The sequence below is a fragment of the Lolium perenne genome, chromosome 3, assembly GCF_019359855.2.
Source record: "Lolium perenne isolate Kyuss_39 chromosome 3, Kyuss_2.0, whole genome shotgun sequence".
Classification (NCBI taxonomy): domain Eukaryota; kingdom Viridiplantae; phylum Streptophyta; class Magnoliopsida; order Poales; family Poaceae; genus Lolium; species Lolium perenne.
This window is the reverse complement of record NC_067246.2, coordinates 223,503,258-223,518,284: the sequence shown is the minus strand read 5'-3', so window position 1 is coordinate 223,518,284 and position 15,027 is coordinate 223,503,258. Positions and strand designations below refer to the sequence as shown.

Below are 15,027 nucleotides of genomic sequence, written 5' to 3'. Positions count from 1 at the left end.
AGGCATTGGTGCATTGTAGATGGAATGCAGCAGTTAGCGTGAATCCAATCCCTCCCTAGCAGGACAGCGTAGGTGCTTTTGTTGTCGACGATGAAGAATGACGTAGGGATGGTTTTTCGGCTCACGGTTAGATCTACGTTCAGAACGCCTTGCGCTTCTGATGCTTGGCCATTGAAATCGCTTAGTGTGACGTTGGTCTTGATCAGATCTGCGTTAGAGCGTCCCAAACGCCGTAGCATGGAGTATGGCATTATATTGACTGCCGCTCCCGTGTCAACCAACATCTTGTTGATAGGCTGGCCATTGATATAACCTCTTAGGTACAGGGCCTTCAAGTGCCTGTAGCTCCTCTCTCGTGGCTTTTCAAAGATAACCGGCCGTGGACCGCAGTCAAACTGTGCTACTGGCACTTCTTCAGTTCTTGGAGCACAAAACTCTGATGGGAGTATGAACACCATGTTTGTGCCAGCCGATGCCTTCGCATCGGCTTTTGCTTGTTTGGGGCGCCATTCTTTCTTCTGTGGACGCGTCTCTGTCTCCAAAGTTTGCTGAATTTTCACGGCCAGATCGGGTCGTGCCTTCCTCAACGTGTACAGGTACTGCGCCTCGGCTTCCTCCAAGTTACGTAGCCTCTGAACCCTCCGCTTTTGGGAATGACTGAGTCCATCAGGGCACCACCTTGGCCGGTGGTATCTATCTTCTTCTTCATCTTCTGACTCTTCGAAGTCTTCCTCTCGAGATGACTCAGCTCGTCGGTTCTGAGGTGGAAGAGGCCCTAGACGCTTGAACACTGAAACGTCGCTTGCGCCCTTCTTCTGCTGTCTACATTCCGGGCAGTTGCCGATTGTAGGCAATCGGCTCATTCCTGAGTCCCAGCAGTGCTTGAAGAAAGGACAATCCCAGTGTTTGTCCATGTCTTCCTGCTCTCTTGACCTCCCCTTAGCGCGGTGTTCATATCCTTCGTCATCTCTATCATGTCGATGATATTTCCTGCTGTCAACATCAGACCGACGATATCTTTCATCATCCATGTCGTACCGCCGACGTCGGTCGCACTGATACTCATATTTATTCAGGAGATGCGCGGAGAGCGGTCTACCGCACGTTTCTCACTTGTTCCTTGGTGAGGTACCGTCTGTCATCATATCGGGGCCGGTCGCGTGGATCGGCCTCCTCCTTATCCTTGCCACGGGAGTGACTGATGTCTTCTTTATCCTTGCCATGGCGGTCTACAGGCCCTGCCATGTTAACCTCGAATGAGAAACCTGGCTCGCACCCCGTGGAGTGATTGAGTTCCACCATGTTAACACCAGGAAAGGGGTGTGTGTCTACTTTCATGGCAAACTGACCGAGGATCAGACGGCCCTGTTCTATCGCCATTTGGATCTACCGACGCAACTCTTTGCAGTCATTGGTGGCATGGGTGAACGAGTGATGCCACTTGCAGTACGGTCTCCCGTTCATTTCTTGCGCCGTAGGGATTTTATGGCCTTCGGGTAACTTCAGCTGCTTTTCTTTCAGCAATAAATTGAATATCTGCTCAGTTTTGCTTATATCGAAGTCAAACCCTTTTGCAGGCCCTTGTTGTTTCACCCTTTTGCAGGACACGGGAGCTGCCCCCCGAGTCCATTCAGCCACGGCTACCTCCTGGTCTTCTGCAAAGTCTTCAACTTCTTCTGCCTCGACCAGGCCTATCGGGCGCTTGAACTTGTCTTGGTACAATTCTGGGTGGCGTTGCTCATACAATGTTAATTTCTGGACCATATGCGCCAGTGAATTGTAGTCCACTTGGAAAGCCAGATCTTTGATCGGCGTTGCGAGGCCTACCACTGCCAGATCGACCGATTCTTTCTCAGCTAAACGAACCGAATAACATCGGTTCTTGACAGTCCTGAAACGCTGAATGTAATCAGACACCGTCTCTCCCCGCTTCTGCCGCACCTGCGTCAGATCGGCAATGCCAGTTTCGGTAGCTTCTGAGTGATATTGCACATGAAACTGTTCTTCCAGTTGCTTCCACGTCCGGACTGAATCTGGTGGCAACGAGGTGTACCACCCAAAAGCTGGCCCTGTGAGAGATTGCGCAAAAAACCTTACACGCAACGGGTCTGACGCTGAAATCATGCCCAACTGTGCTAGATATTGGCTCACATGCTCAATTGAGCTAGACCCTTCTGATCCACTGAACTTTGAGAACTTAGGGAGCCGGTACTTGGGCGGCAGCGGGATCAGGTCATATTCGTTGGGATACGGCTTGGAATAGCCGATTGTTCTCCTCTTTGGCAGGATACCGAACTGGTCTCTCAAGATCGTACTGATTTGTTCCATGGTATGAGCTGCAGGAGTTGAGCTTTCATGACTCGTCCCAGTGGCATATTTAGCTAGCCACGCCTGTTTATCGGCGTCTGCTCCAGAACTCCCTCCTGCTCCAGAAATCCCTCCTGCTATAATCTGGTTCGTGCGCGCCCAATTATTGCAGTCCGGCACGTATGTGCACACGTATCCATGTGGGATCTCTTTAGGTGGCTCATACAGGAATTGGTAATCGCCAGGATCACCTCCAACCTTGTAGACGACGTATGCAGGTGAACCCTGTGGCTCTGGAGCTGCAAGCGTGAATGGCAGTTGCGGTCTGGTGTGGAACGGTGCCTCTCCCTGGTGAGTTCCTAGGGCAGGCCCTGATGGGGAGTACTGATGCTTCATGATTTCCTGAACCACGCGAACCGCAATACGCTCCAAAGTGTTCACCAGGCTCTCAGAATGACGGTGTTGAGAATGAGCCACCATATAATTAACTTCTTGGCGCAGAGCTCTAGTGCGCTCCTCCGAAGGGAGAGACAGATCTACTCCATCGAGCACGCCTTCGGGTGTGAATCCTTTGAACCTAATGCCATGTGTACGGGTCCTTTCGAAAGAGCCGATGAGATCGGCTTCGAAGAGAGCCTTAAGCTCATCATATTTCTTTGATCCTAGAATGTGTTGCCTGCCAAAACCCACCGACGAGCAGCGACGAGCAACACGGAGAGCCAGGAGGCTCCCAGGACTGCTGGTGGGCCCTGGTCCCTCGGGCAACGGCCCGCAGTGCTCTGGCACACGTCCTGACGGTCGCAAGGGCGTGCCACCTGACCTATACCTGGTCAGGAAGGTGTTGGATTGCTTCGATTAGCTTCCTGCATGGTAGACACGTAAACATTAAATGAGCCTCGATCGGCTCTCAGGTTACCCTGTGAATCGGCTCAAAGAGCCGATTGCCCCATGGTTCATATTGGATCTATGACAACATGGGGATCCTGCTTCATCAATACCAAGTTAAATCAATCTACGACAGTTTAGGGTTTTCACCGCATAACCGGAACGTCCTACACGTAATTGAGCCTGGCAGATACGAAAGATAACGGAAAGCTAGTCCTAGAGGAGGCCTAAAAACCAACGTGGAGTCGATTCCCGGAACATCCCTTCTAGGATCGGCAAACCGTACCTTACGCACTACTGGATCATTCAACCCGTTTGCAAGGCCTAACCATGCGGATATCAAACTAATCCTTGAAGAACAAGGAACAACTATAACAGATCAGATCTACTAAATAAAGGTGAAGCAAGGTGCTGCCCTTACACCTAAGATAGGTGTAAAGGCAGCTAGATATCGAGGGGCAGCATAACTAAGCAAGCATATTAAGAAAAGCATCGATGCAAGCCCCAAAACATCTACGATAAGGGTGTTACTCGCCATCAACAAGGCTTCAAGATCTGAGCAACACCAGATAACGAATAAACCGATACTGCCTAGATCGCAAGATGCGATCTAGGCAGCATGATGCTTACCCGGAAGAAACCCTCGAAACAAGGGGTAGCGATGCGCCTAGATTGTGTTTGTTGTGAACGTGGTCGTCCTCCTTTCTCAATAACCCTAGGTACATATTTAATAGTCCGTGGACTTTCTAATTCGGGAATAAACCTAATCGTATACGACCAAACTCTATCTCTTAATTCTAAACTAAGATGCGATCTACCATAATGTACAAATACACGGGCAATCTAGCCCAAACTTTCGCACGAGGCCGATTCAGAGACACTTCGTGTACGTATCCTCCAAGCCCATCTCAATTACGGCCCATCTTCTGATTTGGCCAAAATTTGGTGATAACAATATCCTATTGCTGATAGTAGATGGGTTAGTCCTGTGCATTGTGTTCCTAAGAAAGGAGGTATAACTGTTGTACCTAATGATAATGATGAGCTCATCCCTCAAAGAGTAGTTGTAGGGTATAGAATGTGCATTGACTTTCGAAAAGTTAATAAAGTTACTAGGAAAGATCATTACCCTTTACCTTTTATTGATCAAATATTAGAAAGGTTATCTAAAAACACTCATTTCTGTTTTCTTGATGGTTATTCTGGGTTTTCACAAATTGCTGTTAGAACTAAAGATCAAGAGAAAACTACTTTCACTTGTCCCTATGGAACTTATGCTTATAGGCGTATGCCTTTTGGTTTATGTAATGCTCCTGCTACTTTTCAAAGATGCATGTCTGCTATTTTTTATGGCTTTTGTGAAAAGATTGTAGAGGTATTCATGGACGATTTTTCTGTCTATGGGAATTCTTTTGATAATTGTTTGCGAAATCTTGATAAAGTTTTCCAGAGATGTGAAGAACTAACCTTGTTCTTAATTGGGAGAAATGCCACTTTATGGTTAATGAAGGAATTGTATTGGGACATAAAATTTCTGAGAGAGGTATTGAAGTTGATAGAGCTAAAGTTGAAACAATTGAGAAGATGCCCTATCCTAGGGATGTTAAATGTATTCGTAGTGTTCTTGGTCATGCTGGTTTTTATAGGAGATTTATTAAAGATTTCTCTAAAATTTCAAAGCCTCTTACTAATCTTCTTCAAAAAGATGTACCTTTTGTTTTTTATGATGATTGTAAGGAAGCTTTTGAAACTCTAAAGAAAGCCTTAACAACTGCTCCTGTAGTTGAACCTCCTGATTGGAATTTACCTTTTGAAATTATGTGTGATGCTAGTGATTTTGCTGTAGGTGTTGTTCTTGGACAGCGAGTAGATAAAAAATTGAATGTTATTCATTATGCTAGTAAGACTCTTGATGGTGCCCAAAGAAATTATGCTACAACTGAAAAAGAGCTATTAGCTGTAGTTTTTGCTTGTGACAAGTTTAGACCTTATATTGTTGACTCAAAAGTTACAGTTCATACTGATCATGCTGCAATTAAGTACCTTATGGAAAAGAAAGATGCTAAGCCAAGGCTTATTAGATGGGGCTTCTTTTGCAAGAATTTGATTTACATATTGTAGATAGGAAAGGTGCTGATAATCCTGTTGCTGATAATTTGTCTAGATTGGAAAATATTGCTTATGATCCTGTTCCTGTTAATGATAGTTTTCCAAATGAACAATTGGCTGTAATAAAGGTGAGCTCATGGGATAGTCCTTGGTATGCTGATTATGCTAACTTTATCGTTTCGAAGTACTTGCCTCCAACCTTTTCAGCTCAGCAAAGGAGGAAATTCTTTTATGATTTGAGGCATTATTTTTGGGATGATCCATACTTATATAAAGAAGGAGTGGATGGTATTATGCGAAGATGTGTCCCCGAATATGAACAAAAGGAGATATTGAGTAAGTGTCATGGTAGTGTTTATGGAGGACATCACGCCGGAGATAGAACCGCACAAAAGGTTCTACAGTCAGGTTTTTATTGGCCAACTCTCTTTAAAGATGCAAGGAAGTTTATTTTATCTTGTGATGAATGTCAAAGAGTTGGTAATATCTCTAGGCGCAATGGAATGCCTATGAATTATACTCTTGTTACTGAACCATTTGATTGTTGGGGATTTGACTTCATGGGTCCTTTCCCTTCTTCAGAAGGTAACACTCATATACTTGTTGCTGTTGATTATGTCACTAAATGGGTGGAAGCTATACCCACAAAAAGTGCTGATGGTTAGACTTCTTTAAAAATGCTTTTAGATGTTATTTTTCCTAGGTTTGGAGTACCTAGATATCTTATGACTGATGGAGGTTCTCATTTTATTCATGGTGGTTTTAGAAAAACTCTTGCTAAATATGGTATTAATCATAGGATTGCTTCTGCTTATCATCCTCAAACTAGTGGGCAAGTAGAATTATCAAATAGAGAAATTAAATCTATCTTGCAAAAGACTGTTAATAAATCTAGGAAAAGTTGGGCTAGTAAGTTGAAGGAAGCGTTGTGGGCTTATAGAACTGCTTATAAAAATCCTATGGGTATATCTCCTTATAAAATGGTTTATGGAAAAGCTTGTCATCTACCTTTAGAACTAGAGCACAAAGCTTATTGGGCTGTAAGAGAACTTAATAAATATTTTAAACTTGCCGGTAAGAAAAGGTTGCTACAATTGAGTTCTCTAGATGAGTGGAGAAGTGAAGCTTATGAAAACGCTAAACTTTTTAAAGAGAAAGTTAAGAAATGGCATGATAGAAGAATTATTAAAAGAGAATTTAATGTTGGAGATAAAGTCCTATTGTATCGGTCTCGTCTCAGATTTTTTGCAGGGAAATTACTCTCAAAATGGGAAGGACCATATGTCATTGTGGAGGTGTATCGTTCAGGGGCAATAAAAATTGCTTCGCTGAAAGGTGATGCCACACAAGTGGTGAATGGACAAAGACTCAAACATTATATTTCTGGAGATTCTTATAATGAAGATGTTGATGTTATTCGAGTGGTGACTCCGGAAACTTTCATCAAAGATCAAATTGATAGTTCTGCAGAGTTCGGCTTCGAATAGGTAACAGTTCTGGTAGTAAAAAGTCCGCGTTTAACTTTCTGAACAATATTTCTGCTATTTTTAGAAAATATGAAAAATTACGAGATCAAATCGGAGTGGAGGAGGTGCATGAGGGCACGTCCCCACGTGGTGGCGTGGGCCCCACCCTGGCCGCGCCGCCCTATGGGGACGGCTCCTCGGTGTCCCTCTCCTACTCGTGTTCGACCTGGTACTTTCCATCTGTCGTGAATTTTTTTGCTATATAATCCCCCGGACCCCCCGAGGTCCGTATATCATTTTCTCGTTGTGTTTTGTTTCGAGCTGTTTCCTGCCAGATACTGTTTTTGATCTAGAAGCACCATGGTCTCCAACAACAAGGACAAGGGGCCTTTTGAGGAAGATATTCAAGACCCCAAGTTGAAGGAAGAAGTCGAGAGTGAAGATGAGGGAAAAGTGGAGAAAGACCCGCATGTATGCCCTCGTGCCACCGTCGCAAGCATCGGAGTGGTGGAAAATCCGTTCAACCCGAAGAGAAGCGCACGAATTAGCAACGGAGGAAGAGTCCCACGTCGCTTCCTAGCTCCAAGGACATCTCCTCCAAGCATCGACAACCCCTTCCACACTCTAATTCATAATAGTCAAATTGAAAGGATTCCCAAGGCAGTATTGCCTAGTAGTTGGGATATGGATCGTTCTAACACTGCAGGAAGGATGAAACCTGAAGCTGAGGAGTGGGGAAACAACTCTAAGAGTTGGGACTCACCGTCTGACATACTTCTTAACCGCGTCGAGCACAACTCGGAGCTGATCCGCAACCTCACTTACGAGATTGATGAGCTAAAGGAGCTTGTTAAGAAGCTTATCAAGAATTCACCATCACCACCGAAGGAGTAATTCATCATTGGTATTGGCACCCCCTTGGTTTGTTCCAAGCTTGGGGGAAGTGCCGCGGTATCACATCATCACTATTTTTTACCTTTTTACTATCAAGTAGTGTCATATCATGAGTAGGGAAGTTATCATATAAGATGGTTGCAGAGTGGAAGTATCTCTCTTTTAGTTGGTTATCTATGTATCCCTTGGTGTGAGTTATCGTTATGGAATATTAATGAGAAGTTTTATCATTTACATTTTGCACACCTTATTTTAGTTTGCAATTTCTGTTATATGATTAATCTTGTTGTTACTATTGGTACCACTTTGGGAGCATCAAGTAAATCTATTTGGTTTTGACAAACTTAGCATTGGTCAATAGAAACATTACTTTGATACTTAAGTAGAAAAGAGGGAAGTACATGTAGATATATTATTTCATTATCTATCTTTCTTGTTAGCTAATGAGCTTAGTATTCTGAAGTTAAAATTGTTTGTGCTTACAAGGAAGATGCATGATTGTTTCTATCACATGTATATTTGTTTGTTTCCCTCAACTCTTATGCTTGCTAACCAACCTTGCTAGCCAAAGACCTGTACTGAGAGGGAATGCTTCTCGTGCATCCAAAGCCTTAAACCAAACCCCTGCCATTTGTGTCCACCATAACTACCTATTATGTGGTATTTTGCGCCACTCCAAGTAAATACTTCATGTGCTACCATTAAAACAATTCAAAATGTATTATCTCTTACTTGTGTCAATGTTTCATAGCTCATGATGAAGTATGTGGTGTTTTATCTTTCAATCTTGTTGGGCGGACTTTCACCAATGGACTAGTGGCATATACATCCGCTTATCCAATAATTTTACAAAAAGAGCTGGCAACGGGGTTCCCAGCCCCAATTAATTAACTTTCATTAATAACTCTCTTCACATGTTTTGCCCCGATTCATCAGTAAGCAACTTAATTTTGCAATAGACACTCCTCCATGGTATGTGAAATGTTGGAAGGCACCCGAGGATTCGGTTAGCCATGGCTTGTGAAAGCGAAGGTTGGGAGGAGTGTCATCCATAAATAAAACTGAAGTACATGTGTAAACAAAAGAGAAGAGGGATGATCTACCTTGCTGGTAGAGATAACGTCTTTCATGGGAGCCGCTCTTTGAAGGTCTGTTTGACAAGGAAGTTAGAGTACCCACTACCATTCGTTGACAACAACAAACACCTCTCAAAACTTTACTTTTATGCTCTCTATATGATTTCAAAACTTGAAAAGCTCTAGCACATGATTTAATCCCTGCTTCCCTCTGCGAAGGGCCTATCTTTTACCTTTATGTTGAGTTAGTAAACCTATTTCCCTCTATCTCAAGCAAGCAATTGAGTTGTTGTGATCCAACCATTTATATTGTGGTCTATTTAATCATGTCTTTTATTCTTCCTTGTTTAGTACAAATTTTATCTGAATGAATATGACCTTGAAGGTTATCTATGCTCGAAAAATAAGTACAATCTGTTAATTGTTCTTTGACCAAGAACGAAGTTTGCCATCACCAATTATGATTTCCTATGTACATTTATTTGTGATTTCCCTTTACTTGTTTCAAGTTGAGTTATATGAGGAAGTTGTTTACTAGAATGTCTTGTGTGAATTAATAAATGTGATGCTTCTTGTCCGTATTTTATTTATCGACTCTTCACTCCATAAACATGTGGTCTTGTTTACTGAGTTCAATTTCGCATGGGGACAAGCGAGGTCTAAGCTTGGGGGGAGTTGATACGTCCATTTTGCATCACTATTTTATATCATAATTTACTGTTATTCATTGATATATTTCATATTTAGAGATGATACTTATGTTATTTCACCTATTTTGCATGTTTCATGATTATTGGAGAATCACTCACCGGAGTCAGGATTCTGCTGGAAAAAGCACCGTCAGGATACAATATTTCTGAAGATCAACAATTGACGGAAAATATACTGAAGCTCCTATTTTTCCAAATGATGGAGCCAGCCAGAAGGGGAGGCCGAGGAGGGCCACCATGGCCCCCCCATAGGCCGGCGCGGCCACCAGGCCTGGCGCGCTGCCATGTGGGGAGGGGGCCCACGACCCCCCTCGGTCATCTCCCTTTCGCGTACTTCATCTCCAGAAAACCCTAAGGTGTAGGGGATCATCGAGGAGAGACACAGCCGCCTCTGCGGGGCGGAAAAACACCAGAGAGAAAAGAGCTCTCCGGCAGGCTGAAATCTGCCGGGGAAATTCCCTCCCGGAGGGGAAAATCGTCGCCATCGTCACCGTCATCGATCTAGACTTCATTGGGATCATCATCATCTCCACCGCCGACACCATCATCTCCACCGCTGCACCTCGTCTCCACTGTAACATCTAGGGTTAAATCTTGATTATTTCATAGGGGAAACTCTCCCGGTGTTGATTACTCCTTGTTATTGATGCTATTGAGTGAAACCATTGAACCAAGGTTTATGTTCAGATTGTTATTCATCATCATATCACCTCTGATCATGTTCCATATGATGTCTTGTGAGTAGTTCGTTTAGTTCTTGAGGACATGGGTGAAGTCTAAATGTTAGTAGTGAACTATGTTAAGTAATATTTAATGGTTTGATATTTAAGTTGTGGTGTTATTCTTCTAGTGGTGTCATGTGAACGTCGACTACATGATACTTCACCTTTATGGGCCTAGGGGAATGCATCTGTATTCGTTTGCCAATTGTGGGGTTGCCGGAGTGACAACAATCTGAACCCCCGTTGGTATATCGATGCATGAGTGATAGCAGGATCTCAGAGTTTAAGGCTGTGGTTAGATTTATCTTAATTACTTTCTTGTATTTTCGGATGCTTGCAAGGAGTTTATTCACAAGTATGTATTAGTCCTAGGAAGGGCGGTGCATTAGCATAGGTTCACCTACACAACACTTATCAAAACAATGAAGATTAATCAACTATATGAAGCGAAAGCACTAGACTAAATTCTCGTGTGTCCTCAAGAACGTTTGGTCATCATAAGGAAACAAACCGGCTTGTCCTTTGCACTAAAAAGGATTGGGCCACTTGCTGCAATTACTATTCCCGCATTTTACTTACTTGTATTTTACTTATCTGCTATATCAAAACCCCCTGAAAACTTGTCTGTGAGCATTTACAGTGAATCCTTCATCGAAATTGCTTGTCAACACCTTCTGCTCCTTGTTGGGTTCGACACTCTTATTTATCGAAAGTACTACGATACACCCCCTATACTTGTGGGTCATCAAGGAGGAGAACGACGACGACGACGAGGAAGATGCGGCTCCCGCTGCGGTGAAGCAAGAGGCTTTCCCGCCCGACGACTACGACGAGGCCGCGGTCATCGCCTAAGCCTTGGAGGAGTGGAAGGCCAAGAAGGAGGCCAACTAGTCGTGGACGGGCTGGACAAGGTTGTGCGGCTCACGACCATTGTGGCGGAGCACACCGCCTCGCTGCCGCTGCCACCGCCACTATTCATGCATGCGCCCCCACATGCCGCCATCTAAGGGCAGATGGTTCTGACACTGCCTCCTCCGCAACACATGTCGGCCCAGCCGCAGGGCTCGCCACCTCCGCTGCAGTACATGCCGCCTCCGCCAGAGTATCCTGCATGGGCGCAGTAGGGGCCGTGGACACCTCCCACGATCACGACGACGACGAGGAGTAGGCGGTAGCATCACCGATGACGGCGCTAGAGGCACGGCACCAGTAGTTATGAGGGTTCATTATTATTTTTTTACTTTATTTCCTATGTATATTATATTTGAAATAAATAAAAATATATTTAGATTTCCCGCACATGTAATTCTCATTTTCATTTGAATTTTTTATCTTCCGCCAACGTACCATCACTGACCTAAGAGGTCGATTAGGTCAAGTCGCTGACCCGCGGCGTGACCCAAATTTTGGTCGCCTCAGCGGAGATGGCCTTGCGTCCTGGTCGACACGCATGGCGCTGGAACAGGAAGAGTATGTGACGGCCGGACAATCATCGGAAGAACGCCACGGTAGCCTCGCCGCTGAGGCCGAAATAGTGCGTTGTGATGAAACCGATGATCCATGGCCTGCGTCAGCCGGCGACGGCCCCACGCATGCCGATGCGGCGCTGGACGGTACAGGTTTCGCCGGGGGCGGCGCCTTGGCTGGACGGTTGGGCCCCCGTGGCGGCACGGCGGTCACCGCACATATCGTGAAAGGGGCAGCAGCACGTACGGCTTCTTTTTTCTTCGTTTCGCTAGCAGGCGTAGGTCCGCACCGTCGCTGGCTTTTCCACTCTGGATGGAGGCTGTGTTCTTGCCGCGCCATTAATCAAGTGGAGTGGAGGAGACGGTGCAGGCTGACGACGCCGACGCCGTCCGTGTCGACCCGGCCGTCTCCTCGCCTGTTTCGTGGCCGACCCGATCCGCGTCGAGCCGACCTGGGTTGGAATTGTTTTTTTGGAACGGGATAAACTGCACGCTTCGTCAATGGAATCTCTGGTTTCTCTGCCCAACGAAACGCTGGGTTTTCTTTCATCTGCCGTGGTTTCACTCACGGGCAAGTGACGCTGTGGCCGGGCTCCACTCTTCTTTCACAGGCAACTGACGTATTAGGCTATGTTTGACAGCAAAGTATCTTTAAAGTATTTTAATAATACTATAATTTTTCAAAATACTACAGTTATGCCTCAAAATATGTTATTTTTGAAGTATTGAAAAAACAACTCTAGACCTCTTTTTCAGAAACTGAAGTTGGCCGATTTACGTCGGCGGCGGGGGGAGGGGGCAGCAAGTGTGGCCATGCAGAAATGAGATTTTAGGCCGGCTGTCAGCCTCTCTCGTGTGGCCCCAATTTAATCTACATCATCTACCAGGTGATGTATATTTACATCGTGTAAGGCCAAAATATACATCACCTTCAAAAAAATAGGCACCACCATATAACTATACATCACCTGTTGAGACCATTTTTTTTGCCCAATATGAAATAAAGTTTGTTTTTACCTTACGTTCCTATTATTCATCACCTGTTTAAAAATGCTCTTATGAAATCATTTTTGAACTTGGAAGCATATGCTTCTAGTAACAGAAACATTTCAAAATGTCAAAAAATATCTGAACAAACTTTGGCGCGTACAGTTGGCATTACACGTGTGCAGGCCAAGTTTCGCGGAAAAACTAACTTTTTTTGCCTCATGTGAAAAAGATAAAGAAATGTCTTGTGAAAAGATTTTTTTTATACATCAAAATTTATTTTTTCACACACAACACAAAAAAGTTGGTTTTCCCCGGAATGGTTTTATGAGTGCGTATAATATCAGGATGTATGTGTTAATTGTTTGTTTAAATTTGTTAACATTTCAAATTTTGTTTAAAAGTTATTTCATCAACCGGAAGCATATGCTCCCAGGTGCAACGTAGAGTACGTGTAAAAGGAGACATGTTGTTTCCTCCAAACATGCATCGAAATTCAGTACGGACACACTTATCAGAACGGGTAAAGAACATGGAAGAGAAATTATCAGAACGGGACAGCAATTTTTGTGGAAAACGAAACTTTTCTATTGCATCAATTCGTTTACACGGTATCTCTCTGTCTGATTTCGAACAGACTTTGTTCTGGCGATCAGTTGACTGATCGTCGGCTAGGATATCTCCACCGAAAGGCAGCCCTTCCTTTGCATCCAGTCGTTCATCGCTTGAAAGGCCACCGACGACAGCCATGTCTTCAGCTGTCACCGCCGCGGACCAGCACACTTTGCCTGGCGCTCGGCTAGCCAGATCAGCCGGCTCCTTTGTTGCTGGCGAATCGCAAGGTTCGTCACACTGCTCGCCGCCGAGCACGTCGATCCAGCCTTCGTCGGAATCCCAGTCCGGCGAGGCCGAGACGGAGCAGGACAAGGACTTGATCCTCTCGGACGCGTTCTCCGAAATCTCATCCTCCTCTTCGGCGTCGGACTCCGATTCCCAGAATGCGGCGTCCAGGGTGCTCTTGGGAGACACCCACCGCCTGGCCTTGGCCGCCCCTGCTTGGAATGCCAGGAACGGATGCTCCAGGAGCTCCGCCGCCGTGCGGCGGTCGCGTGGGTTTCTCGCGAAGCACGCGGCGAGGAAGTCCTTGGCCTCGGGAGACAGCCAAGCCGGCACCTCGGGCACGGCGTCTGTGTAACCAATCCGGTGGACGGCGGCGAGGACGTTGTCGAGGTCGCTCCACGGGGCGCGCCCGGTGGCCATCTCGACGACCGTGCAGCCGAGCGCCCATACATCGGCGGCCGGGCCCTGGTCCTCCCCCCGGGCTACCTCAGGTGCCATGAAGGCCGGCGTGCCTCCGATCGGCCTCGCTGAGCCCACCGTCCTCGCGCACCCGAAGTCCGCGATCTTGGCGCGCCCGTCGGCGCCGATCACTATGTTCCTTGACTTGATGTCCCCGTGCACGAGCGACTCGCCGTGGACGTACGCCAGCCCGCGCAGTACATCCGCCGCGTAGGCGCGGATGGCGCGCTCCTCGAGGCACCCACCATTCCTGGCGACCTCGTCGACTAGTGAGCCGCCGGGGGCGAACTCGAGGAAGAGGTGGTACGAGCCGTCGCGGTGGCCGCCGCCGATGCAACGCACAACGTCAGGCGAGCAGAGCCCGGACAGAATCCCCTGCTCCCGGCTCAGCATCGCCGCGTCCGCCGCGGCCACCGACTTGACCGCGAACAGCTCCCCTGAGGCGCCGTCAGCCGCCAGAGACACCACGGCTCCCGACGCGCCGCAGCCGAGCGTGCGCAGCCGCGTCCATTGACCGCTAACGGCGATCGCCATTCTCCAAACTCTTTGCTTGCCTATGTGGTTGCTTGCTTGCTCCTCTGGGATGGATACGGTGGTGGTTTGAATCGGTGTGATCTTCTTGTTCCTTTTGTTTGGTCTGAGTATAGGTTCTATGTGGCCTGTGGTTGCGCGCGTTTATATATACAACATCAGAGGATGGGAATGGGAAGGAGAAGACGACTTGGAGCTAATTGGGTGAAGGGATTAGATTAGGGTGAAGGTGTTTGGTGTGTGTCAAAGCTCAACTTGGCGAGCCAGAAAGAAAAGCGTGGGTCTTGCGTTCTCGCCACGCGCGGCAATTGGAAGCTGCGATTTGTGTGGGTGGGAACGCGCGGCTCATGCGGAGGTCAATCAACGCTTCGAGAGGGCGGCGGAACACAGACGGGGCCGGACAGAGGAGAAACAGAGGGGGGCAAGGCCGCGGGGTTGCTTGGTGTTATGTTATGATCCAAATTCATATAAAATGGAGGCTAACTTCTGACAAGCAGAACGAGGCCCGTCACCAGATATGTTTGGGCCAAAGCGTAGCGGGTACAGATCATCATCACCGCCTATACATAGCTCTT

At 46.4% G+C, this 15,027-nt stretch overlaps 1 protein-coding gene across 1 annotated transcript; it reads right to left on the bottom strand.

Moving 5' to 3' along the window:
* Nucleotides 1–13,000: 13,000 nt before the first annotated feature.
* Nucleotides 13,001–14,750, bottom strand: LOC127339834 (mitogen-activated protein kinase kinase kinase 18-like). The gene has a single exon (XM_051365642.2). The coding sequence runs from the start codon at nt 14,453–14,455 to the stop codon at nt 13,001–13,003; it is 1,455 nt and encodes a 484-aa protein (XP_051221602.1). The 5' UTR covers nt 14,456–14,750.
* Nucleotides 14,751–15,027: the final 277 nt, after the last annotated feature.